Below are 27958 nucleotides of genomic sequence, written 5' to 3'. Positions count from 1 at the left end.
GAAGAGACATGGTGAAATTAATGGACATGACTTAAGTTGAGTCCACTAATTTCAGTGCGTCTAAACTGAGTTGACTCTCGCCCAGAGGTGCATGAAAAAGTAGGCCAATAAGCGTGCGTTACAACATTTGACCAAAAGCGTTTATTCTTGTCCACTTAAATGTATGCGTTGGTGCAAATCACGAGGGGCAAAGTAATTAAAAACAAACAAACAAACAAAGCATTATCGTGGATGTATAATACGAAATCTAATGAGGCACAGGAGAGTTGCAAATGCAATAAACTTTTGTAAGCGCCTCCTTTATTCTGCCAGGATGCAACTTATAGAGATTGATGTTAAAGCATACTCAGCTCACATTTATGCTACCAATAACTGCAAACACTTTCTGGCTTCAAGTCTCTCGAGCCTGAGGCATGTGTTACTCATGTGTAGGGCAGGAGCAGGGCTGACAGCCTCACCCCCAATGTCACAGCTGCTCCTCTGCAGTAGTCTGTAAAAGGGCAGCTATTGCATGATTGCATGCAGTGGCTCTGTGCAATCAAAGCGCACATATAACTGGGTGACCCAGTCACCTAAAGCTTATACATTGGGGTTTCCTTACAGACGACAATCTGAAGTACAGTGGTACCTCGGGTCACATACGCTTCAGGTTACATATGCTTCAGGTTTCAGACTCCGCTAACCCAGAAATAGTGCTTCAGGTTAAGAACTTTGCTTCACGATGAGAACAGAAATCGTGCTCTGGTGGCATGGCAGCAGCAGGAGGCCCCATTAGCTAAAGTGGTGCTTCAGGTTAAGAACAGTTTCAGGTTAAGTACGGACCTCTGGAATGAATTAAGTACTTAACCTGAGGTACCACTGTACACAGTTGTTGCAGGAATCAGACATGATGGCAGGTAGGGTCCAGAATTTCCCGGACATTGCTGGGATTGGCCGGTCAGAAACAGTGTCCGAGTGGAAATGCTGAAATGTCCAGGAAAATCTGGATGTATGGCAACCCATGTCGGAAGTGTATATTTTGGTGAAATTCCTTTAAAAAGAGGTCAAAAAAAATAATTTTGTTGAGATTTTGCAACTTTGGGCAAAACTGACACATGGGGCTTTGCAAGTCTATGCAAGGTAGTGGTCTGCTTGCAACTCCCAGAGCTCAATTCCTTGACCAATTCTCCTCTTTCAGTTTCAACAACAGCAACTTAAGGCCTCCTGGCAAGTTGCTTTTGAGAAGCACATAAATATCTGCCTGCATCTTCTGAGCTTGAGTTGCATAGATACAGTTCGCAGTCACCCTTAAGGCAACAGCATGAGAAAGATAGAAGCTGAAAGACGCAGCCCGGCAATGGTCAAAGTTTGATGAGGCCGTGCCCAGCCAAACAAGCACAAAAAAGAATACCATCATGCTGAGTTTTGATTTCCACCCTTTAGTTTACAACCAAGCCAAGTTGCCCCTTTAGTGGGGCAGGGGATGTGAATAAGTGTGCAACATTCTTGAGGCACCCTGTCTCTCTTAAAATGTTTGTAGAACTGGCAATCTATCCTAAAAGTTCCAATTTCTTCTTAAAGAAATAATTTCTTTATCTTCCAAATGCCACACGCATTGCCTCCTTGCTTTTGCACACACACATTATCTTTCAAACACTCCCATTGTATGGCATGCAGGCACCTTCACACAGCTCAGTTTTGCATTCAGGGTTTCCAAAGTATGGATACGATTAAAAAAAAACAACTTATACCGATAAACAAGGAAAAGGTCCATAAACATTTTATATATGCTGCCTATTGGCATGTATATACACACATGCATTCTCTCTCTTCTCTCTGTGTGTGTTTGAAAAATAAAATCTCCCAGCAGCCGTGGGCTCAGCTTCAGAAAATTTCCCAGGAGCCACTTCACGCTGCCATGTCTCAGCAGGATGGCATCATAATAGGTGTTGCCTACGGGGCAGGGAACATTGTGGGTTAGCAGAGTCTAGCAACACCACTTTGCAATTCTATAAGGCCTTTCATCTGAGGATTTCAAAGCACTGAACAAACATTAATTAAGCCTCAAAACACCCCTGTGAGGAAGGTGAGGGATGAATGGGGATGCCTGCATTAATTAGCTACTGTTCCTAACACAATCTGAAGATGATGGGAGGCAGGGGGCTTTAATGCAGAGAGGGGGTCCTAAAATCAGACCTGTAGGCAGTATCAGCCTTGCTCCGCATGGAGGCTGGGAACTTGCGCTCTGGATTTCCAGCGCTGGGTGGAGTGGGCAGCACCAAAAGCAAATATGTCAAAGCTGGGGACTTCTCAGCTTTCTGCTTTAGTAACTGCAACAAACAGCAGGTTTGTGCCATGGAAAGAAAGAAAAGCTGCACTTACTAATTCCGGCGCGTCAGGCTTCTATTAAAGGCACCAGGCTGTTCCTCTCCCTTCGGCATGTGGCAACCATAGTTAGGATCACTTTGGTTTGTATTCGGTTTCTGAATCCCACACTGCACAAATGCATCTACTGGTAGCTAAATGGCCGTTGTCGAAGAGGAAAAAGCCGCTTCTAGCAAGGGAGATTGGAAGTGCGGAAACAGGTGCTCTGTTTCCCATGCTCCAAATCACCCGCTTGGGTTTTCTCCCTCAGTGCAATTTCAAATGTCGGAGAAAACACACACATTTGAAACCCCCCAAAGGAAGGAAAGCTATGAGGGGTAATATGGAGTGGAAAGAAATGGGGAAAGGTAGTCATAAATTCAGTTCTCTACATTTTGCAGCAATTTGCAGTCGTTCGTTTATTTGCTTGTTTTAAAATCATCATGAAAATTCCTCAGCATTTTAGCGTAACTTTCGCCTAATAAACACGTTTTTGCATGCAGTTTCATTTTTGTGCATACTTTCCTCTGATATATTCATTTTGGTAAACACTGTGTATTTAACTATTATCTCTTTCATAAAAGTTATACACTGCATCCCTGTAAAAAAGAAAGAAAGAAAGAGAAACCCAAAGCGGTTGCTAAATTCAGATCAGTGTGAAGTTCGAAGAACAGCCATTTTCAGTTTGCATATTGCTTCAGAAACCTGCAGATTTGATAGATTTGGCTTTGAGTGCATAAAATTTATGCTCAATCCCTAGCCTCCACAAAGCAACTGCAGACAGTGTAGTCAGCAGACAGAGTTCATGCTGGCATGAAGAAACAGGTGTACGTTATCCCAGTGTGGAAGCAGGATGCCCTTGGTAAGTTTGCATGACAAACCTGTGTTTTTATGCTCTTGGAAATTCCATTTTTTCATATGGCACAGTTTGTTTTAGCAATACACATGCACTTCCCACCTCACAGTTTTGTTGTGTGCAACTCCATGGGGAAAAACTGGAGCCTGGAGAACACTGGCAGAGTTGTGGGTGTGGTCTGGTTCTGATGGGGATTCCTTGGCTCTGTTGTCTGGAGCAACATCCCAAAACATGCATACAAAAGACTCCAGTTCCTACTTCCTTTGACTCCCTGCGGCTTCCCTTTTGGTATTGAGTCCATGCTGCTAATCTGGACCTGTAACCCAAGTCCCACTGACCAGTGTGCCTTTATTTTCCACAGCAAAGTGTCTCTTTGTGTTATGATGGTGGTGGCTCTATCTGTCTCTGTCTCCCATGGAGACAATGGCTTAGCTCGGAGAAGGCAGGGGACATGAAATGGATGGTTTCCCCACTATAATTTGCTTGAGCTGTGAAACGTATGGCAGCAGGCACTCATCCACAAATGAGCCTGTTTATATGTTTCTTCTAGAGGAAGCGTAGGGGAACAGGTGAGAGTTGTGCTGCAGACTTTCCTTCTGCATGCACTGTGGGGGGGGGATGCCTTTTGAGGTGCCTGCCAACCCCAGGATGATGCTTATGGGGCCAATTCACACAGTATACAGCAGCAAGCATGGCAGGAAGCTGCAGCCAACCCTGGCTCTTGGAAGCAATGCACCCCCTTGGGACACATGTTTTCAACCATCAGTTGCATCCACACATAACATGCCCAGGGAGCAATAGGTCTCACACTCCTGTTCTTGGGGCAAATGGCAGTTTCTACTTTTTGGTTTCAAGTTCCAGTTGGAATGCCCAGCTCCGGCTTCTGCTTTCCACACCATTTCCCTGTAACATCAACATGGTGAGATCCCCCAAGCCTGAAATTATGTCACTTTAGATATTACCCCAGAGTACCAGCTCAGTTGGGCTCCCCTTTTGCCTGTGCCTTTATAATATCTGAGCAGGTTTCGAGTTGCTGGTATAGAGGGAATGATGCCCTGACCCCAGCATGGCACACAAACCCAAACCTATGAGTTTGGTGCATGTAAGGCCTTAGCAGGAATCCTGCTAGATGGAATAAGAAGCTACTCTGCCAATCCTTCCCCTTTGTAAAAAGCAGCATTCTGGTGAATGTTTCTGCTGCCACTGAAAGGAGTAAGCAAATGCACCATAATGGCACCTGAACATGGGGTAAATTGAACAGAATTTTTACACTTGCCAGTGAAAATGACATGCGTGTGTTTATAATCTGCAATTCCATCCTACCTTAACTGCTAGGTGCATTCCCAGAACCCCAGCTGCGAGGAATAGGCTGTGGTTCTCAGGATTCTTTGAGCAAAGCCTAGTGCTTTAAATGTGTGTTTAAATGTGTGGTACGGATGTGACCTGTGGATACTTTGTATATGTAAGCTGTCTACATAGGAATGGAGAAGTGAATGTTGTTTATTCTCCCCAGCACCCATCTTGATCTCTAATGCTTACTAATGCTCCCAGTCTTTTGGTTACTAATGCTCTGACATTCTGATGGGAAACAATTGCAGGAGAGGGGATTTTTAATGCCTCTTCTGCAGATATATGGCTTGTGGCTAGGTGACAGTTACTATAAATATAGTACCACAGATAGGCCAAGGATTTGAGTGAGAAGAAATACTTTACGTCGGTGCCTTTATTTTTAAACAGTGTTGTTGTTGTTGTCGTCGGGTTCTTCTTCTTTTAAAAAATCCATTCTATCCTATTGTTACATTCTACGTCTTCCGTCTTTTACAAGTCAAGAGAGCTAGCTGCAGACATCTGCAAATAAGTCACTGGGAAACAGATGTTGTGGGTAATCCGGATCAAGAACATCAGATTAAAATGTGTAATAATGCATCCCATCAAATATGCTGTGCACTAACCATTTTCCTGCTTCAAGTCTGAGAGAAAAAGCGACTCTCTGGAAGAGGGTGGGGTGGGGAGGAGGAAGAGTGGCTTTCCCTTCTTTTAGTTCCCTTTCTGTCCTGCCCACCCTGCTAAGGAATGGATTTCTGACCTAGCAACATTGTCTTCTGTAGCTGTCCTTCGTTAGCAAGACGCCGTAACAAAAAGAAAAGAGCTAACAGAAAAAGAATGTAGGATACGGCCTCCCATTTATGAGAGCTTGATCATAGGAACAAAGGGGTTTGCCTTATATGCAGTCAGGCCATCTGGCTCAGTATAATCCACACCAAGGTTTCCCAAACTTGGGTCTCCAGCTGTTTTTTGGACTACAATTCCCATCATCCATGACCACTTGTCCTGCCAGCTAGGGATGATGGGAGTTGTAGTCCAAAGACAGCTGGAGACCCAAGTTTGGGAAAGGCTGGTCTACAGTACCTGGCAGCAACTTCCCAGAATTTTATTCAGGAGTGTCTTCCAGCTGTGCCTAGAGATGCTGAAGACCAAGCCTGGGTCCTTCTGCAAGCAAAGGAAATGCTGTCCCACTGAGCTGCAATCTTTCTCTGAGATTCATATTGTCTTGAGAGTCCTAGGTATTACTGGAAACCTAGGGCATCTTTCACAAACTGCTGAGAGAGTGATGGCACAGAAGTGATTAGCTCCATAACATGCTGCTTAGAGGGGACCAAGTCAAGGAGAAGTAAACTCTACAGTGGACTTGACCGCAACAAAAAAAATTAAGTTGAACTTCCTTGTTATGTGACTATATTACTAACTGCTTTGTTATCTGCTGAAAGGGGGCTCATGTCTAGGGTTGCCATGTGACAACCCAAATCACCACATTTTGCTTGCGTTGTACCGCCTATCTGGGACACTATCTGGCCCAGAGTCTCAGTATGCACTTAAAATAAAAGCTCTTGCAGATTTGGAGATAGGAGCAAAAATGTGAAAGCTGTGTTGTGCCCTGTCAAAACGAGCCTGCTCCTGCCTCTGAGCACACACACATGTAACTGCTAGTTGCCCATTAATTGGGTATATACCCATGTGATACAGGAGCAACCGCATCAGAGACAATGGTACACATCGTCTGGCTGCATCTCTCCCCCAAACACTTCACTGTTGTCAGAGAAGAACGTCTAAGCAGATCCTGGCAGCAGCCACTAGGCAGGTGAATGAGATGTTTCCTCTGAACCCTTCTCCAACTTTTTGAGGTGGTTGCCAAGGGCAGACACAAAGCAACTGGTAGGCAGTGCAACAATGAATGTGCCTAGTCTGCATTATTAGCAAGTGACTTGCATAATACGCAAAGATCATTGCCCAGTTCTGGGCAAAAGCACTTGTTAGGCTTCCTCCAGCGCTCCCAGTTTCTTTCTTTCGCAAAGGGTAGGTACCTTAAGAAACTGGGATTCTGGGAAGACCGGAGACAGGACTATTTCTCAAGACCGCTTCTTGCTCCATCTCAGTCTGGTATTGGTTTTGCAGTGCATTATGTCTGGCGGCGTGGCGTTTCTCCATCCCATCCTGGAAAGCTCGTGGTGGCACCAGGGTGATGGTGTAGTCGAAACCATTGCAAAAAGGGAAAAGCATGGGAGTGTGCAGAGGAGGTAACCTGGCGGAAGGGAGTGCTGCACTTTTTGTCCTTTAGAGCTGGTCGCTGAACATGTTGGTGAGGCAAGAAGGGACTTGTCATCACAGAGAAAGCTCCCAAATCACCAGAAGTAGAAGAAAGCTCTGAGCTGTGTTGTCTTTTGATATGTGTCGTGTATTGAGCTACTTTCTCCTTCCCTCATCCTGGCTCCCTGCTTCTCATCTGTTGCTCTCTCTCTCTCTCTCTCTCTCTCTCTCTCTCTCTCTCCCTCTCCCTCTCCCTCTCTTTCATTTCCTTTCTCCACCCCTCAGAGCAGCCCTGAAGGAGATGCCCTGCTTTCTCTATCTCTCTCTTTTCTTTTCTATGACACCCCTTGCTGAGGGAATTGTCCCGTGTGCTGAATAGGGCCAGGCGAAAGGGGGACGGAGGCCCTGACCCATGGATGCTAGCCATGCAAAAACACAGTGTAGGGCAAAACAATCAGCACTTCACAGCTACAAAGGGCCTTTGTCATCGTTTAGCTTTCACTCAATAGCTGCGTGTGTGATGAGAGCGAGCCAGTGTGGAAAGATTTGGTGAGTTGGGGAAGAAGAATATAACTTTCTGTTCTTTTTTTAATTTTAATTTTTTCACCCCTCCCCTCCTAACTCTGTTATTTATCTGCAAAGAAATGACACCAAAAATTCAAGCAAAGGTTTAAAAAAAAAAAAGACTTCTCCCTTTTTCCGCGGCTTTTCAAAGTTGGGAGATAGGAAGCCACATGAATCCACTTTCTGGTGATGCCTGAAAACGAGCTCAATAGCGCGATCGCAGGGTGTCTGCCGAGTCGTGCATTATTAAGTCCCATACATTATTAAGCCCTAGTCATGTTAGGCAGTCATTGTTCTAGTCCTGAAGGAAGACAAGGAGAGGGAACAATTTCTTTTGACTCAGCGGAACGGTTTATTATCTTGGAAACTCAAGTTATTAACCCTAGCACATGGTGTTGCTTTATTTCGGCACAATGAGAAGAGGGGGCCCATGGCTGTGGTGTCGGGGTCTTTTTTCTGACAGTTGCTGAGAAATAGATCTGCTGTGTTCTTGCACTCGGGATTTAAGTAGGAAAATCCCACCGAGTTCAAATAGGGTAGGAACCTGGTGCCACTTGTCTTTCCTTCTAAACTCTGCATTTGCTTTGAGTCGGAGGTTGTTCACACACGGCGCTTTCATTTCTGCTTAGACCGCTATTCGGCATTTAGCGTTCATTAGCTAACCCTATAAGTTGTTGTCTTGCTAGGGAAGTCCATTTATCTCTCCAGTGAATGGATGAGTGCCACCAGCAGAGCTACCTGGGGGCAATTTTCTGAGGGCTGGGTGGGGCTAGAGGCTAAAAGGGGTGGGCAACAAATATAAATGTCACCTTTAGTCTCTATAAAGGTGACTATAAAGACTCAGTTACAGATAGGTAGCCGTGTTGGTCTGCCATAGTCAAAACAAAAAAAATTCCTTCCAGTAGCACCTTAAAGACCAACTAAGTTAGTTCTTGGTATGAACTTTCGTGTGCATGCACACTTCTTCAGATACACTTCTTCAGTGTATCTGAAGAAGTGTGCATGCACACGAAAGCTCATACCAAGAACTAACTTAGTTGGTCTTTAAGGTGCTACTATAAAGACTCATGCACTCTTCTCTCTAACTTTCATCCAGGCAAGCAGGAGGCATTGTCAGAATTCAAAGACAAATTCCAGGCAGGCAGAAACACTACGAGTTTGAAGCAGGGCAAGTGAGTACAGTGGTACCTCAGGTTACAGACACTTCAGGTTACAGACGCTTCAGGTTACATATGCTTCAGGTTTCAGACTCCGCTAACCCAGAAATAGTACCTCGGGTTAAGAACTTTGCTTCAGGATGAGAACAGAAATCGTGCTCCAGTGGCGCGGCAGCAGCAGGAGGCCCCATTAGCTAAAGTGGTGCTTCAGGTTAAGAACAGTTTCAGTTTAAGAATGGACCTCCCGAACGAATTAAGTACATAACCTGAGGTACCACTGTAGTGGAGGGAAAGAGGTCCAAGGGTCGCATAGGAACACAAGAATGCTGCAGCACAATTGCTGACAGGAGTGTAGCACCTGTGCTCAGAGAACTACACTGGTTGCCAACTGGCTACTGGGTCAAATTAAAGGTGTTATTATTAGCATATAAAGCCCTCAACATCTTGGAAGCAGTTTACCTATGAGATTGCTTTAACCCACATGCGTCCACTATGCACGTGGATGGAACTGGCACTTCTACAGGTGACACAGACTACCTGTTCTGTGTCTCATTGTGTGGTAGCACCTACACTTTGGAACCCCCTGCCTATTGAGATCAAGCAGGCCACCTCCACAGTACTCTTTTTGGTGCCTGCTAAAAACATTATTGTTTAGACAAGCCTTCCTATAGAAACTTAGAATTGTAGAGTTGGAAGATATCCCAAGGTCCATCTAGACCAGTGTTTCCCACACTGGTTTTTTTGGACTACGCTTCCCATCGTCCCTGACCTCTGGGTCCTGTTAGCTAGGGATGATGGGAGTTCTAGTCCAAACACAGCTGGAGACCCAAGTTTGGAAAACACTGATCTAGACCAGGCATCCCCAACCTTTGGCCCTCCAGATGTTTTGGCCTACAACTCCCATGTTCCCTAGCTAACAGACCAGTGGTCAGGGATGATGGGAATTGTAGTCCAAAACATCTGGAGGGCCAAAGGTTGCGGATGCCTGATCTAGACCAACCCCCTGCAATGCAGGAATCTTTTGCCCAACATGGGACTCAAACCCAAGACCCAAAGAACAAGAGCCTCCTGCTGTACCAACTGTCCCCAGATGCTTAAAAAAATAAGGTAATTTTAATCTGCTTTAGTATTTTAGCTTTTGCATGTTTCAAAGTATGGCTGTGATTCCCCCCCCCCCTTGATTTTATTAGGGGGCGTTGTAAACTGCTTTGAGGAAATTTTTTTACAATCAAGTAGTGTATAGATTTTATGAAACAGGAAAAAAATAAAATGTTTGGAGGCAAAGTGACTTATCAAGTAAATAAACAAAACTTAAAGTTAGGCCTGAGAATTTAGGATTGCCCTGATAGAGGTGAGGATGTGTTTTTATTCTCCCAGAACTGCACTGTCATGAGGTGACCCACAATCAGCTTCCCTGACTGCCACAGGCTTATGTCCTTGCAGGACTTTGCCCTTCATTCTTGATGTCTTTGATTCGGTACATATTTTTGTGTTCATGCAGTTACACCATTTTGAGGGTGTGGGGAGACAGACAGACAGAGAGAGAAAGAGAGAGAGAGAGAGAGAGAGAGAGAGAGAGAGAGAGAGAGAGAGAGAGTTCCAAGGGCTGAACGATGACAAGGCAGACATTACTTTCTTGGTTATCTGACTGAAATTACAGAATGTTGCGCAGTGACTTCTTCAGATCAGGACAGAAGCGCTCTGAATGAGCGCATCCCTCTGTGGTCTACAATGCTTGATAGTGTGTGTCACCTCAAATAGTTTTATGGTGTGCGTCTGAAAAAGCACAGGGAGTAATTGGCGTGTGTGTGTGTGTGTGTGTGTGTGTGTGTGTGTGTGTGTGTATCAGAATCTCTCTCATTCTCCAAGCATGTTCTTTGCAACCTCAATTGCCATGGAATAGAGCACAAAGAGAGCAACACAAGCAGGAGGGCAGCATTCTAGCCCTCTGTGTGTTTGTGTGAAAGTATATCTCAGTGCGTATATGTATGTGTGTCTGTGCACACATTGGTCGAGGGACAAAGAGAACTTGGTGGGGGCCGGATTCATGGAAAGATTAAAAGGACAATCCTTTGGATGAATTCAGGTTGAAATTGCAATTGATTATATTGCAGACTACATCTCCCCCCCCCCCATATATTTTCACTGTTGCTGCATTCCTTAAAGCTTTTTCTCATGAGAAATTTCTGCGCTTCCCCAACACTGCACTGCAGATTCTGCTCTGTGCAGTATTATCAGACCAGGCCTACCCAACTCACAACCCACCAGCTATGCCTTGTGCCGGACTAGGAACTTGACCACATCCCTGCTTTTGTAGTTCCCAGCAGGTAGCAGGCAAGGGCTTTGTAGGGCCATGGGCAAACGTGACTAATAGGCTCACTTTGACTTGTTAGGTTGCAAGCTGTGCAGGTGTGGTCTGGGTGCCCTGCACCTGCTCTGCTTTTTGTTTTGTTTTCGTTTTGCCATCCTTTCCCCCACTCCTTCTGACAATCTCTCTCCTCCTCCTCCATGCTACTTCCAATGTATTTTAAAAGGCATGGACCAATGGTATGTTCCCCGCTAAACCAGCTGAAAATAACATGTTGTTGAATGGGACCCATAAACTATCTGCTGTTGGTGGGAGAGATGGATTCCATCTCTTCATAAGGGGTTGCCCACTGTGACAACTGCTTCCCCCCCCAAAAAAAAACCACCATCAGCTTTTGTTTGATGCCAGATTTTGTTTTATTTTTTCCTTCATGCAAGGCCCCCTTAACAGAGATTGCTTCTTGCTTTTCCTCCCCCCACCCCCATGAAGAAAAGCCAAGACCATCAATCCCTTTGCCTACAATGCAACTTGTGTGAAAGAGGCTGTTTTGTGTGCATTGCAACCCTTCCCCCCCCCAAACTCCAAAATAATAAATGGGGTTTTCCCCCCACTGAGAGCATCAGCTGAGTGGAGAAAATGCAAGAGGTTTCCCATGCGGTGGGTGGTCAGGCTGGCTGGAATGAGCAAGGGTTGGGAATGAGGGGTCTGAAAGACTGTTTTGATTACTTATGATAAATGTGCTCTGCGTGTTACTTCCCCCCACCTCTCCCCCCAAAAAATCCTTCGTTCTCCAGCCCAACATCTCTTTCTCTCCCCCCGCCTGTGATTCACTTGAACACCAGCTTGCATAACCTGCAAGGCAGAGGCAATTTTCCCCCTTGCCCCCGTTGTCAGTTCTATTATCCATCTAGTGCTTCGTCTGTTTTATACAGCATTATTGGACCAGGCAGTATTTAGTGTTTTAGTTGTTTTGTTTTTTTTGAAGAAAAAAGGCAACCATTGCTGCCTCCTCAATAACCTTTGGTCAGCTTAAGGTCCTGAGCAGCAGCCAATTATTATTTTGTTTTAACAGGGGCATGTTTTTAAACGAAAAAGCCTGGGGAGCTGACTGCCCTGTTTGGCAGTGATTTTTAATAGCTTTACTATGAACTGAGCAAGGGCACGAAGGGCTAATAGCATTGGCACATGAGAAGAGCCCTCCTGAGCCAGCCCAAAGACCCATTTGGTACAGCCTCCTGTTCTCACAGATACCTATAGGAAGCCCCAAAGCACAACCTCAGTGCAACGTCGCTCTCCCCACTTGTGAGTTCCAGCAACTAGTGTAACATAGGCATGTGATTTCCAACAGTGGAGTGGAACCTAAATGCCATGGTTAGTAGACATTGATAGCCTTGTCCTCCATAAGTGAGTCTGATCCTCTTTTATGTTCTCACTTTAGAAGACTGGTGCTCATTCCAGAGCAGAAATGATGCCTTATCTCAAGAGATGCCATGCATTCTGGGGAACCATTCTAGATTCTCATCAATCCCTATTTAGGAGCTTGCTCTCTCTTCCTGTGGTCCAAAGGGAGAGAAGGATCCAGATCACCAAGGGGGAAGGAAAACCATAATTGGGAATGAACTCACAAGCCCACAATTTTCTCCAAATTAAGCTCTGACTCATCTGTGATTTTCTCCATTCGAGAGAGAGAGACAGAGAGAGAGAGAGAGCACAGAACCCCATCTTCTGATGACCAGATAGCCTTAATTCTAATCAGCAAAGAAGCAGCAAGTGTCTAGTTGGCTAAAGAAAATGACCTTGATTTCTTTTAGATTAATAGTGAGCGTTTGACATACCCCCGCAGGAGGCTGTTCTTATTGCCTTGTGCAAAAGTGGAGCAGTCTGTCACCTACTTCTTTTTTCTTTTCCTGCTAGGCGAAACAAGTGAGCAGGCTATTTCAAGTGACTTTCTGCAGCCATATTACATGGCAGTGTGTGCTAGTTTTATTCCTTTTGTGGGGTAGCATCAACATGCAGGAAGCTTTCACATTCTGAAGGCGAGTCAGGACTTGGAGATAAAATTATTTAAGGAAAATTCTACATTTTTTTCCTGATAGCTATGTGAATAAACTCTTGTTTGCAAATGGACCTCCTCTCTTCCACAGGTCTCAGGAGAGTATTCATGAGTGTCAAGGAAAAGGTGCAAGAAGGAACAGCTCACATAAACACCATAAACTATAGTCTCTAGATTACCAGTTTTCTTTCTCTCTTTTGGAAGCATTTAGCCCTTGTAGAACCCAATATATGTGGCAAAATATGGAGTCACTGTTCTGCTCATTTGTTTGTGAGAAAGCAGTTTGCTCCTTCCTTTCTGTGTGTTGTTGTTGTTTAGTCATTTAGTTGTGTCCGACTCTTCATGACCCCATGGACCAGAGCACGCCAGGCACTCCTGTCTTCTACTGCCTCTCACAGTTTGGTCAAACTCATGCTGGTAGCTTCGAGAACACTATCCAACCATCTCGTTCTCTGTCGTCCCCTTCTCCTTGTGCCCTCCATCTTTCCCAACATCAGGGTCTTTTCCAGGGAGTCTTCTCTTCTCATGAGGTGGCCAAAGTACTGGAGCCTTAGCTTCACGATCTGTCCTTCCAGTGAGCACTCAGGGCTGATTTCCTTAGCCAATGAAAGAATTCATAGTAATTACTGACATTTAGAAAAGCCAATTAGCCAAAGAGAAGCCTAGAGTGAAACATCCATTGTCTATAGAAGGAATTTCTTGGTTAATTTTTAAGCCTTTCATGATGCTCTACCTAGTGTAGAAGTGATTGTTCCCTAATAAAAAAAGAATTTAGACATCCAGAAATCTAGAGTAGTTGAGTTTGTATACATTTTTAAAAAAATACCTTGTCAGTGCCAAAGCAGATTAAGCCTATCATTATTATACCTATAAAACAGAGAGTGTGGGCAGTTACCCAGTAGTGTTAAACTATTTTGCTGGGGGAAAGCAGGCTTTTGAGTACTGCATACTAACCTGGGGTGTTGTCCTGTGGACATTCATGATAGCATTGGCAGATCAAGTGTCCCAAAACAGTGAGGTGCTATGAAGCTGCAAGAAACCCAGACTAATTAAATGCACTCCTTTTTATGGTTCCAGACCTTGCATTTTAAACATTAGTTAGTGCAAAGGTGAGGAGTGTCTGACTTGCTCTATGTTCTTACAGTTCTGTAGCACCCTGTTGTAATAAAAGTTCAACCTTATATGTTTTATAAATAGTAGTAAATGTAGGATTCTTCTCTTTCAAACTTCATCTGTCTAGCAGTGCAGTATCAATCTTTCCCTCTTCCCCTCCCACAATCTGAGCATCTAAGTCAACCTTACCCAGGCTATCACTTCTGTCATCCCTGCCCGCTGGTCCTGCTTGATGGGGATTCTTAGTTCCACAATATCTGGAGGACACAAAGTGTGAATTCATCGTAACTCCAATGTTTCATGCAAACATTTTGAATGCTTTAAGTAAAATGTGCCACCTCAGGCAAGAACTAGAGATTACAGAAGTTGTGGGGGGTGCTGTCCTAACCAGCAGCCCCGCGGTTCCTTCTCCTCAGCCCCATAACATCTAGGGTCATGACATTGCAATGTTGCAAGCGTTGTCTGCGCTTCATTGATTGCCTGATACAGACTCAGGGAAATTTACAGTGCAACGATGTTGCAACATGCATTGAGTAACCCAGATGTTAACATGGGGTGGGGAGGTGTTGCTGCTGTTTTCGATAGCAGCCCCCAGCGCCATCCTGACACATCCTGACATTCCAGGCTCTGTGAGCCTTGTTCTCTGGGACCAATACAGCTGCTAACACTGAGAAAAGCAGCAAAAAGTTTGCTCTGCGAAGTGCCACGTATTGAGCAAGGTGCTTCTGAAATATGGGGCATCCATTATGTCCGATGCAGCTGTCATGTTCAGGAATAAGGGACATCCCTTTAGCTAAGGGGCATCTTTCAGCATGAGCTCAGGTGCCCTGAGTTAGAGGCTGACAATGAAGGAATGTCAGGAGCTGGAAGATGAATTGTGCTCTCCTTCCAAATGTCTCTTCCATGGCAGAGGTGTGGGCATTTTTCCTTTGCAAAGTGCTGTGAGGTTAGTCCTCTATCCTGGGGTTTAAATCGGATGCTATGTGCATGCACACACACATGCCAGCAACAACATAAAAACTCCAGCAACAGAAACACATCAGTACAAGCAAACAGCAACGAGAAAACTTAATTGGTAGCTTCAGGCCTGTGTTACAACCCTGGCCAGGGATAATATATCTTTAAGTACTTGTAATCTTTTGAAATTCCCCTCAGCCCAGCCTGAGAGAGGACGTGGAGATTACCAAAGGGGCGGAGGGAGAGGAGTGACTTGGGGGAGAAGAACTTTGCCAGACGCACTTTAAGAGACTAATGGATTTCTAATGTTTACATTCTTTATATACAAACCTGCTTTATAAATGATCGTGGCATTATAGCTGTAAAACAAAGTCATAAAAACAGCCTGCAGCTCAGGCATAGAGCATAAATGCCTTTTTCCTCAGGCAGATGAAGGAGAGGCAGAGTGGAGAGCAATCAATATTTATGGGCCTTATCTGTGTTTCCTTGGTGCAGTCAGGGAGATGGCGCATAGGCTTAGGTATGTTACCAACCTCTGGGGTTGGCCCTGAGACTTTTTCCCACAACCACCACTTCCTGATAGGTGCCTGTGGCGTGTCTGGAACCACATATGCCAAGAGTCACTTATGAAGTTCCCTTGCTTTGATGACCACAACCGCTTTTTCCACTTTTCCCCTGGGCCAGAGGACATTTATTTATTATTGTATTTTATCACAGTTATATCCTGCCTTTCATCCACCATGTTCCCCAAGGTGGTGTACATGTGGCTCCCATCCAGGACCTAACCAGACCTGGACCTGCTTAGCTTCAGCAAGGTAGTAGACTCCCATGACTTCAGACCAGACCCTGGGATTTGCGTCACCATCTGGTTCCATTTTATTGTCTGAGGCCGAATTGCCAAATACAGCTATTAGATAGTTGTGGTTGCAGCATCTGCTGCAAAAAAACATCTGAGGTGTTCTAGAAGGTTGTTCTGTTGTTCAACCACGTGCATTATTTCTTAGCTGCCTGTTGCTGGGTTCAAAAGCATAAGACAATTGATTCACAAAATGGTTTTGATTTAGAAAAATCATTCAAGTTGCCCCATCTTTTTTAAAAGCATGATGCTTAATTTTGGTCCTGGCTAATGATATCTTTGGAAATATTTGAGATATGGCAGTACAGGCTGCTTTGAGCCCAAATTGTCCCAGAATGTTGGGGGGGGCACCTTATTTATAACAAAACCTTCAAATCTAACGTGTCTTCCCCATCTCCAAATGCTTGTTCTCATTGGACCAGAGAATTCTGATGATCCTGGCTTTCGTCAAACTTGAATGCTAGTTATTTTCTCTGCTAAGGGCATTCTCTTCTGTTTTGGGGGTTGTTTTGTTTTTGTTTGTTTGTGTGTGAATGGTTTTTATTCAAAGCTCAAACAACAGGCGGTCAGAGAGAACAATCTGTAATCACCACTCGGCTGTCTTTAAGCTATGGGACCTACACTGTAGGGCATTTTATTCCAAATGATCATCTTGGACTGGAGCCTTTTTCAATTTTAGCTCCAGAAATGCCCATTCATCACAAAACCATCATCTTGCCTGCCCTGCAACTTCCTGCCTCCTTCGTTCCGCTCTGGGGTGCTCCTGGGTACCCAGCGAGCTGCTTTGGGCTGCAGCTGTGCAAAGGCTCACAAGGGCTCGCCAGGAGGACATTGTGTGCCCTAATTACACTCTGCATCCCTGTGCAATTGGTCGGGTGCTGAGAAAATTACAGACCTGCAAATGAAATTAGGAAGGGGATGCCTGGCAGCAGCAGCAGCAGCAGCAGCAAAGAAACCAGGGACCATGAGAGAGAAAGAGAGATTAGCCTGGAGTTTAATTCGTTGTTTCCAAAAGAGCAGTTAATGGATTATGACAAATGTCCTACTGCTTTCCCTAGTGCTGTGTTAAAATGGAAATGGAAAGTCAATTTTCCTAAATGGATTTTAAATGGCCAGCCTTGTGTGTGTGTTTGTGTGTGTGTATTTTCACAGGCTGATTTTTTTTCCCCCTCAGGATACATCTCTGGCATCTGGCTTCCTTGGGCCTAATCTTTATTTCCCTTCGGGGTTTGTTTTCTAAAGGACTCAAAATGGCAGGCCCTGGTGGTTTGTGGGCAAACTCAAGATTGGCTGGTACTTAGTTTGGGTTGTAGGGTTGCCATGTGTCCTCTTTTCCAGGGCAGGTCCTCTTTTTCATGGGTATGTAAAACGAGAGTCGTCATAGCGATCCATAGTTAAAAGCAGAAGTTGGCAAATGTGTCCTCTTTTTTGCTCTTCAAAATATGGCAACCCTACTACCAATGCATTTCCCTTTAGTCCAACCTCACAAGTTCAATCTGTACCATGGGATCCACTTTTCAGCTATTACAATATATGCCCATCTTCCTTCTCCTTCTCTCCTGCTCTCTTTCTTCCATTCTTGCCTTTCTGACTTTCTCTTCTTTCTTTACTTAATAAATAAACCCCCCTTTTAAAAAGAGAGGTGTGTGTGTGTGTGAATGATTGTGCAGCTCAATTGTGTGGCATGACCCAGCAGCTGAGGGCAATATATCATCCAAGACCTCATTTCTTCTGTGTAACTTGGAAGCTCATCCCCAAGACTGCCTAGATTTGCCTGGTATCTTTCAATCCTAGATGTTTGCTTCGTTGCAACTGTTTGTTTACTTTTGGTCTTTAACCTGCAGTGCCCAGGAAGACCCTTGGCAGTGCCAAGCAGGCTGGACACAAAGCATGCTTGAACCATGAAACATCATAGGAACACCATGCTTGCCTTAGCTCTGCCAGTACTCAGAAGGTTTAATAGCAGCACACAGTGCCTACCGTGTGTGTGTGTGTGTGTGTGTGTGAGAGAGAGAGAGAGAGAGAGAGAGAGAGAGAGAGAGAGAGAGAGAGAAAGAAATATGGTGCAGTTGGCAAGCAGGGTCGATCTGTGTTGTAATCCCTTTCAAAATTGCTACAGCCTAGTGGAGAATGTTCTCTGAATATGAAATGCTTATTACTTATATTCTGTCCTATATTCTATACTTAAGAGGCTTTTCCCCACTCTTCATCCTTCAGGGCTGCCCATCTCAGAGGAATATCCCCTGGAGTATTTCCCCCAACAGAAAACACATTATGTATCTCCCCCTACATACTCTCTTCTGTGTATGCAGCTGCCCTTTCCCAAGAGTCTGAGTACATATATCTCCTCAGGGCTCAAAGCCAGGAGCGAAGCACCCAGACCGGGGTGTCCTGTGTCTCCCAGGGCCTGTCAGTCTGGCTCCAGTTTTCTCATTCAACTCTCACTGTATTGCTAAGTGACTGGAGTGCATTCAAGATCCCTGCCATGTGGCTGTAACACATGAAGGATGCAATCCTACCGCCACTTGGCAGTAATATGTTTAGCATCTGTATGATGCTTTAGGAAAGGGGCAGGCAACTTTTTCTTTTGTTGAAGATCTCATTCTTTCTGAGAACTGTCCATTTACCCCTACTTTATGTTTTCTGTTCTTTAACCAGTTACCAGGGAAGATTCAGAAGGGCATCGGGGGCTACCTAAAATAAAGTTGACCCCCATAGCTCTGGATTGTCCACCTGTGCTTTAGGACATCCAAATACTTTATAGCTCATTAATCCTGCAAGGTGGTATCTCCATACTGTTGATTGGAGGAGGAAGGTGGCTGAGCAATAGTGTCTTGTCTGAAGCCATCTATATGGTCCATGGCAGAACCAGAGACTTTCAGATTCTATCTCTTTCCCACAGTGTTATAGTAGCTTTCATGACTTGCCCATGAGTAACCTATATTGAAGTCCATGGGATTTAGTTATGAGCAAGCATATGTAAATGGGTCTTCAAATAGTACGCTTTGCTGGTTCTGTAGAAATTGTCCCACTAAGAAGTATGCTTCCGTGCTTGCATCTCTGTTAAGGATTGGTGTCCCAAGAGAAAGCAAGTGACAATGACCTGGTTCAGCTATGATATTCTTGACCCAATAAAACATGCAGCATTGCCCTGAGAACAATAGTTGTGTTTGCACTCTCTATCCTCCCTTTCTTTTCCCTTGAGTGCCTTAATGAAAGAATCCCAAACCAGGAAACAGTAGTGACTACAGTCCATACTTGCAAACCACGGTATATATATCTGAATTGGGCCAATGACTCTGCAAATATATTAAGTTACGAAGTGGGGGTAAGAATAAAGGAAGCTGCAACTGACAAGGAGTCAAAAAGTTATGAAATTCAGGTTGTTGTCCATCAGACACCGTTCTTTCAAAGCCAAGAACTGATGTCGGGTTATGAGGTCTGCATTGCTGCTTGAAGCACGTGGAGCTAAATTTCTCACATTTCTCCTCTTTCATTGCAGGGATTGAGTATGGAGAGGTGCTTCCAGATTCCTTCCCATCAGCCCCTGCAGAGTCCCTTCCCCATTTCCTACTGGAGCCACAAGATGCCTACATTGTGAAGAACAAGCCAGTGGAACTGATCTGCAGAGCCAACCCTGCCACCCAGATTTACTTCAAGTGCAACGGCGAGTGGGTGAACCAGAACGATCACATCACCACAGAGAGCTTGGACGAAATCACAGGTGAGAAGGATTAGAGGATCAAACCATCTCTCAGGCCCACCTGGGACTAGACCTACCACTAGGTACAGTTAGGCAGCTGCCTCAGACAGCACATTTTGGAGATCAGGGAGTGGCAGTGAGGAAGCTAGAGGACAGAACTGTATTTGCCACAGGGCCTGCCTACACCATAAGCCACCCTAAATTAGCCCCCTAGGTTAGCCTGCTGCCTTCAGGTGCAGAGGAGAGGACTGTTCCATTGCCAGTACTGAAGAAAGATACCTTCATCTCAGACACCAAAATATCTTGGGCCAGCTCTATGTGTCAGCTCTACTCTTCTTTTCTACCCATCAAGCATGATATTTTATATCTTAGATTTTTGTTTCTCCATTGAGGCATATGCCGCAGAGCACGTTCCCATCTGTTATATAATATTTTTTTAAAAAAATACGTTGACTTGCCTTCTTTTGATAGCTGAGAATTAAAACTGACAAAAGTTCTCCTAGCCTGTGTCTCATTCAGAGCAGTTTTGGGACACTTGGTCAGAGGAAGAGCACTGGGCCAAAGCAAGTGATTTCTCTCTCTCTCTCCAAACTCCTGTCTCTATGAAAGCTTAGCAGTGGTTCCTCAGTGAGGAGACCAGACACGGTGGACAAGCCTTTCTGACAATCAGCTTGTGCACCAGTGTTGCCCCCTGAAATGAGCAGCCACCTGATAATGTTGGGTGTGTTTCAGGGTAGTGGTCTTCAGCTGGTGTGTCAAGACCTGCCTTTGGGTCATAGCCTGATCTAAAGTAGAACAGCATAAAAGCAGAGCAACTCTAAAGGTAAAGGTAAAGGAACTCCTGACCATTAGGTCCAGTCGCGGACGACTCTAGGATTGCGGTGCTCATCTCACTTTATTGGTCGAGGGAGCCGGCGTACAGCTTCCAGGTCATGTGGCCAGCATGATTAAGCCGCTTCTGACGAACCAGAGCAGCACACAGAAACTCTGTTTACCTTCCCACCACAGCAGTACCTATTTATCTACTTGCACTTGACATTCTTTCGAACTGCTAGGTTGGCAGGAGCTGGAACCGAGCAACAGGAGCTCACCCCATCTCAGGGATTTGAACCGCCAACCTTCTGATCGGCAAGCCCTAGGCTCTGTGGCGAGTGGCGCTGTGGGTTAAACCACAGAGCAACCCTACCACCATTGAAATATGTGGAGTGAGAGATAGAGGTAGACATAGACACAGATGGATCTGCAATTGTTTGTTGTGGTTAAATGTGGGTCCCAGGTCTGAAAGGTTTGAGAGATACTGTTCTAGGGGACGCACTCAGCTCATGAGCTGGCCTGGCCAGCTCTTTCTCTAAAGGGAACCCCCAGAATCGTCTGCAGTTCACATGGTTCTCTGAAAGCAGACTAATATAGAAAGGTTTTCCTGGAGGTAAAATGTCTGCAAGCCAGAGTAGTAGTAATGTACTACACCCGATTGTTTAGATAAGCCCTTGATAACACTGAATCACGGTGTAATTAATTTCAACATCCTATTAGGGTGAATTGTATCAACACGTCTGTGGTGGAAGAAACAAAGTCCCACTCTTAACGTGCAAATTCATGCTAGTATTTAATAACAACTGTTTAGGCATATTTTCATTAGATTTTCCAGTAAAGTGTTTCACAAGAGGTTCTTAAGAAAATCACATAATCTTAAAAGCGAGGGTTGGTAAAATTCTGTCATGGATCAGAAACTTGCTAAGAACAAGAAACCAAGCAGTACGGAAGCATAGTCAATTTTTACCGTGGCAAGAGGTTAGCAGTAGGTTCCCCACAAGAATCCAGACTGAAAGTTCAGTTTTATGCTGAGATGCTGTTGGGGGATTTTCAAGGATTTTACAGCCATCCTCCAGCAGCCTTCTGTTGTGAACTTGAATGGGGCTAGCCCACCAAAGTGAATGATTTATAGATTGTTGCCTCAGGACATTAGAAGCCTTGTTGCGATTGAACTTCATAGAACTGGGTCTTCTTGGCTTTGTGACAGACAGATCCTCAGATAACTCGCACTGGTTCAAATTCAGTTCAAGGGTATCGTGCCCACACCTGATCAGCACCATGAGAAATTGCGTCTTAGTCTTGTTTGAAACAAGCTCATCAGGCGATGTCCCAGTACCAAGCTTCATGATTTAAGTCATGGAATCCTAGCACAACCGTGGAAATGGGCTACATGTGCATGGAATTGGCTTACCCCCAAACTAACACTGACTGTCCCTGTAACTTGCTTGTGGGATTCCCAGAGGGACCTGACTTTCCACTGTCAGAAACATGATGGGATGAGGTGGGCCTTTGATCTGATCCAGGATTGCCAGTCTTATGTTCTTATACCTTTTGAAATACAGTAAGGGATCCTGTATTGTCTATTGTATATTCATACCAACTTTTCTGATTAATTCTAGCATACTAAAATCTAGAGAGAGATCTCTCTTTCTCTTCTTTCTTTCTTTCTTTCTTTCTTTCTTTCTTTCTTTCTTTCTTTCTCTTTCTGTCTGTCTCTCTGTCTCTCTGTCTCTCTGTCTCTTTCTTTCTCTCTCTCTCTCTTCCCACACAGGCAAACTAGGCATGGTTAGGCAGATGTGAAAGATTCTGGTAGGCCTCATTTTAAGTACTTGTTCCATACCGATCCAGGGCTGAAGTACTATTTTTCTCTGACTTCAGGGGGTGGAGCAAATGTTAAGTAATATTTAATCTTAGCTTTCAAAAATCTCCGCCTTTTCTCTTATAATAAAAAATACTTGTCACCACTTCAGCTGATAACCCCTCAGCCATCTCATGTTTAAAAACAGGTCTGAAAATATCTTAACATTCACCTGCCTCTCTCTCCCCAACCCTGTCTTACAGTTGCTTAATATGCCCCCCCCCCCATTCTTGTGAAGGACAAGTGGTTCCACAAAAGAGGGGAATATTCTGCCCAGCTTGATCCTAAGTCATGTTCTGCTTAGAGCACTTCTCTAGATTTTCCTCAGTCATGGATGAAGAGTCTTCGAGAGCCATTGTGAAAAGGGAGTCACTAGTAGAAGGGCCAGACCTGTAAACAAAATGGTCCAGATGAGGTCTTTAGGGTTTGGGTCATTTTGTTAAGTGAGGAAATATTCTAAACAACAGAGGTAGCTAAAGGGGTGGCATAATCTGAGATGGATTTTAATACAGTGCCAACTACTTATAAATAGCATTATAACTTCTGCCCATTAAAACTACTCTTGTCAGTTTCACTCCAAGAACTCATTACAAGGTCGCTCATTGTATGGTTTCCACCTGAGGGCATTTTCTGCTCCTTTAGAATGTAAGAAAAGCTCCTTAGTATGCTAATTGCTTCAGCAGTGTAATAGCACATGGTAAATCTTCTGAGGTGCTTAGTGTGGGTACTGATGACACTTTGACAAGCTAGGCCTGATCAGTTCGTTGTGGCCAAGCACTGAATTTACACACGTCAGAAACAGAGTCAACTTATGACCAGTTCAGAAAAGTGTGTGGCCTGCACCACCATAATTCAAATCTCATGAAATCATCTCTGAGGGCTGATTTCACAGCCTATGTTTTCTGGCCAAAGGATAGTTTCTGTGAGCAATGAGCAATCCCTGCACCCTTAGAAATGCAGGACGGCTTTTGACATATCACCTACCTACACAGTCAGCTTCACATTTAGCTGCTTCCCCCCTACCCCCATTACTAATCAGCAATGGAACTTGGGTGCTGTGCTGAAGATGCAAATATAATCTGCCCTGTTGCCCTAGATAAGATCCATTTTGGCAATGGCAAACAAGTACCAACAGCCAACTTGCGGAGGAGACTGTGAGGGTGGCTGGTTGCACTTATTGGTAAATGTCTGATCCTGCTGAGTGTGCATCCTTGCCAGGGCTGTGCACGGGGACAGGTTTGATTAAACAGGTGTGGCTATCTTGGTAATTTCAGAGAGGTGTTGCTAATTCCATTACATGATCCTTCATCCTTGTGGTGCCTTCCTGTTTTTCCTCACTCCTGCTCCCCAACCCTTTTGTTTGGGAGGTGCTGTCACTCAGCAGTGGAGACCATACAAGAATCCTGCTGGTCAATGTGGACATCACTGAGCTAGATGAAGCAACATTCAGACTCAGTATCAGGCATCCTCCTCAATTGATACATCAGCTGCCATCACATTTATTTCTAAGTTTATGCAAGCATCAAACAAACTGGTCTGCTATGTGTGCTGTACTTTAATTGTTAGAGTTCTGCCCTCTTTGTGTATTGAAGTGGCCCCTTGTAAATGCATGTGCATACATCCACACTGAAATTTTAAAAAAGCAGAGCAGTGGTGGCAGGTATATTAGCAGCAGTGGCCAACATGGGGGAAGAGGTTCAGGGATAGTGGGTAGTGGGACCAGAGGTTTAAAAGATTTGGTTCTCTGCAAGCAAGGACTCCTGCCCTACCCCCCTGTTAACTGTGGAATCCGTTCTGGAGACCTGTGGTGTGAAAGACAAAAAAGGTCACCATAAGCATGTATTACTTACATGCATGAAGAATGATCACAGGAGAAGAGTCCATGCACACACATGACTTGTCTCTTAGAGGAGACATGTTTCCACGTGCTTAATATTTGATAAGTTCCCTTTATTCCACAGAAACAAAACTCTAATAGTCGATTTGAGCTGGTGCACTTGCAAGATTCCCCAACGAATCCATGCAATTTCTCCGCAAGAGAATGGCCTGGTTCACATGCAGTGCCAAGCCAAACGGTGTCATAGCACAGTAGTCCCAATCCTTTCAGAGCCAGAGCCCACCTTCAACCCAAAAATGCATTTGAGAGACCCATTTGTTGATTTTTCCTTTGCCGTATGTTTGCATGGTGGTGATGCTGCTGCTGTTGTGACCCACCTTGGATCAGGCCACAGTAGTGGGCCCCAACCCACCAACAACCAGTGGTTTTGCATGAATGAGCAAGCATGGGGTACCCAGCATGAGAATTTTTTTCCTCCCCCCACCCATCCCAGTGCTACTGTTGCCATGGTTTGGCTTAGTGTTGTGTATGAAACCAGGTTTATGGTTTGTCTCACCCCCCAAAAATGATGAGTGGTAAGCCAAGAACAAACTGTAGTATTATGTATGAACTGGGCCAGTGTCTTGTACAAACTCTCCACCTTCTTAGTTGTGCTGATAGGGATCTTGCAAGAGGTTGCCTATATTGGGTATGTATGTATGTATGTATGTATGTATGTATGTATTGAAAAAGCCATGGTATGAATTGAGCTCTCATCATCTTTTTCATTAGCGAGAAATGGTTCCAATGTGCCGTATTTTTCGCCCTATAGGACGCACTTTTTCCCCTCCAAAAATGAAGGGGAAATCTGGGTGCGTCCTATGGGGCGAATGCAGGCTTTCGCTGAAGCTTGAAGAGTGAGAGGGGTCGCTCTCCAGGCTTCAGGATAACATCCGCAGCCTAGGCAGCCCTGCGGGAGGTCCCGCAGGGCTGTCTATGCTGCGGATAGCAGCCTGCCACCCGGCGCGAGGAGCGTCCTGAAGCAGAGCGCCCCACCCGCGGGACAGACATCCGCAGCGTGTTGGAGTCCTGCAGGAGTTCCCCGCAGGGCTCCCCACGCTGCGGATAGCAGCCTGCCACCTGGCGTGAGGGGCTCCCTGAAGCAGAGCACCCCGCCCGCGAGACAGACATCGGCCAGCCCCACAAGCTCAGGGGACAGCAATGAGGCGCAGCGCCGCCATCCCGCTGTTCCTCGACCTGGTTTGGTTTCCCCGACCTGGTTTTGGGGGGGAAATAAAGGGAAATTTTTTCCCTTTATTTCCCCCCCAAAAAACTAGGTGTGTCCTATGGGACGGAGCGTCCTATGGGACGAAAAATACGGTATATTATTAACAGTCAGAAAATATTTCTTTCCCCCCCTTTCTCTCTTTCTCTCTCTCTCTCCCCCTCTCCCATTTGCTCAGTGCAATCTCTCTTTGTAAAACAATTTTAAATGAATATATAACTGTAATTAAAGCTTCCATTAAACAAGTCCGTGCTGCACTGTTGAACTCATGCAAAAAGTCCACATTAAATGCCTTCGAGGGCTAAATTATTTAATTAGGATTGAGGTTGCCAGCATGAATAGCAAATGGATTTGCAACAGGCGGGCAAGAGGCTTTAATGTCCCAGGAGACCACTTGCCACACATTCCTGACATCCCGCCTGCGCTACCATCACACCAGCGAAAGGAGCGAGACATGTTAGGATGTGATCCACAGGCACTGTACAGCAAAGGAGAAAGTTGGAGGAATTAATATTTCTTAAATATTTTAACTGACTACCATTGCATCCTTCTCAAAGGACTTGGTGTAGGGAGCTACACACACAATCATACCATTTCTACATTCAGATTTCAAGAAGCACTTAATTGTAAAAAAAAAAAAAAAAAGTAAGTCTTGTCCTCGGGTTGTAGATAGTGAAGGAGGGGAATTTAAATTCCGTTCGCATTTATAGGTGAACCTGCATAACTTGCTGTTTCCCAAACATTACTCAGACTGAAATGCCGCTACCCTTCTTCGAAATGCACACTTCTCAAAATTTTGCAACACACTTCTCCAGCCAAGGAATGTGTACAGAAATGCATCTACCAGGACAAAGCATGAATAAAAACGCATGCGTTATTAGTACAAATAGCACACAAGAGTGTGTTCTTGTCAGAGATCAGCTGAAACTGACCTATTTGCCAATCTCCTGTTGCAGAGCTGATGGCATCCCTAAGATGGTTGGACGGCACTTTGTATGCCTCCTTCTGGCAACTCCTACAGCCAAGTTGGTGCCACACGTATCGCTCTGCTTTCCTTTGGACCATATCAACAAGGTCTTGTCGTTCGGGCAGCCCAGGACATCCATATGCACTGCCCAGGCTTGCATCCCAGAGAGATCAAAAAACAATGTGGGAGACATATAAGCTGCAGGACTGGCAGTGGATGGCCTAGATGAGTGACAATTATCTGTATCTTTCCCATGCTGCTCTCATTCTCAGCTATTATTTGCTTCCTCTGAGGATCCACTTCCTATCACATGCCTGCCTGCCTCTATCCCTGCCCATAAATCTGTTTCCCCCTCCATCATTCATTACATTTGTGCCCGGCTGTTCCTCCAAGATGACATACATGGTTTCCCCACTCCCATTTTATCCTCACAACAACCCTATAGTGACTGGTGCCACATCACCCCGTGAACTTCATGACTGAATGGGGATTTGAACCCAGGCTTCCCAAGTAAAAGGTAAAGGTAAAGGGACCCCTGACCATTAGGTCCAGTCGTGGCCGACTCTGGGGTTGCGGTGCTCATCTCGCTTTACTGGCCGAGGGAGCCGGCGTACAGCTTCCGGGTCATGTGGCCAGCATGACTAAGCCGCTTCTGGCGAACCAGAGCAGCACACAGAAACGCTGTTTACCTTCCTGCCAGAGCGGTACCTATTTATCTACTTGCACTTTGACGTGCTTTCAGACTGCTAGGTTGGCAGGAGCTAGGACTGAGCAGCGGGAGCTCACCCTGTCGCGGGGATTCGAACCGCCGACCTTCTGATTGGCAAGTCCTAGGCTCTGTGGTTTAACCCACAGCGCCACCCACGTCCCGGTTTCCCAAGTACTTTCTTCCAAAAGCTGGGGACTTGGGCTACTTGCTGAGTCTAGGAAGAGAATGAGAGAACACTGTGACTATATCCTGCAGATTTAAACGGGCTTAATGAGCAATCTTGGCTTTCAAGAGAATTCTGGGAATTGTAGTTTGGTGAAGAGGGTCAAGATCTCCAGAAGTTGATTCTCAGTAGCAGCACCAGGCTATAACAGACGTGCCCTCTTCCCGGGGAATTCAGTGAGGAGTGTTCAGTGATCTCTGAACAGACTAATGCATGCAGGCTACAATTTGCAATATTCTTTGGTGAGAAAACCAGGGAGTGGCACCAGAAAGGGTTTGCGGTAAACAAACATTGTCTGTGGATATAACAATTGAAGCATGGTCACCCTTCAGCTTATGAACACTACAGGTAATTAAGTTTGGGTTTGACAAACAGCAGTGATTTGAAGGTCATGGAGCAAATATACCATTTACTTATAGAACGGGTCAGTCCTGGTAATTTGGAATTTGAGCAGATGCCTTAAAGTATAAAGAAAGAGGCTTCTGAGACCTATTCTTATTAATAAGATGGCAGCTTCCCAGACCCACAGAAAGCAGTTGGAAATGTCAGCCATAACGGGCTCAAATCCTTTTTCTGTCTCTACCTGCCATGTTCATTAAAGTAGCAGCCATCTTTATTGAGGGCATAAACATCTTCAGTTCATGTTGCATAGCTTTAGTACCACCGTTAGGGTGTGTGTGTGTGTGTGTGTGTGTGTGTGTGTGTGTGTGTTTTATAAGCAAATGAAATACAATTGTCATAATGGGAAAGGCAAGAGAAACAGTTGCTTCAACTGCTGCTGAATCCACTCTG

At 45.1% G+C, this 27958-nt stretch overlaps 1 protein-coding gene across 3 annotated transcripts in view; it reads left to right on the top strand.

The window, feature by feature from the left end:
* UNC5B (unc-5 netrin receptor B) overlaps window positions 1–27958 on the top strand; it is a 159937-nt gene that overhangs the window by 95406 nt on the left and 36573 nt on the right. For all 3 annotated transcript variants that reach the window (XR_014564825.1, XM_083740683.1, XM_083740684.1), the window contains exon 2: window positions 19295–19516. Coding sequence is in view for 2 of the 3 variants with exons in the window: in XM_083740683.1 (XP_083596809.1) it covers window positions 19295–19516 (222 nt within the window). In the remaining variant the exon portion in view is untranslated. The remainder of the gene's footprint in view (window positions 1–19294; window positions 19517–27958) is intronic.

The sequence above is a fragment of the Podarcis gaigeae genome (genome assembly GCF_964106915.1).
Source record: "Podarcis gaigeae genome assembly, chromosome: 5".
Lineage (NCBI taxonomy): Eukaryota > Metazoa > Chordata > Lepidosauria > Squamata > Lacertidae > Podarcis > Podarcis gaigeae.
The sequence above is the reverse complement of the archived record's forward strand: the minus strand, read 5'-3'. Positions and strand labels throughout refer to the sequence as shown.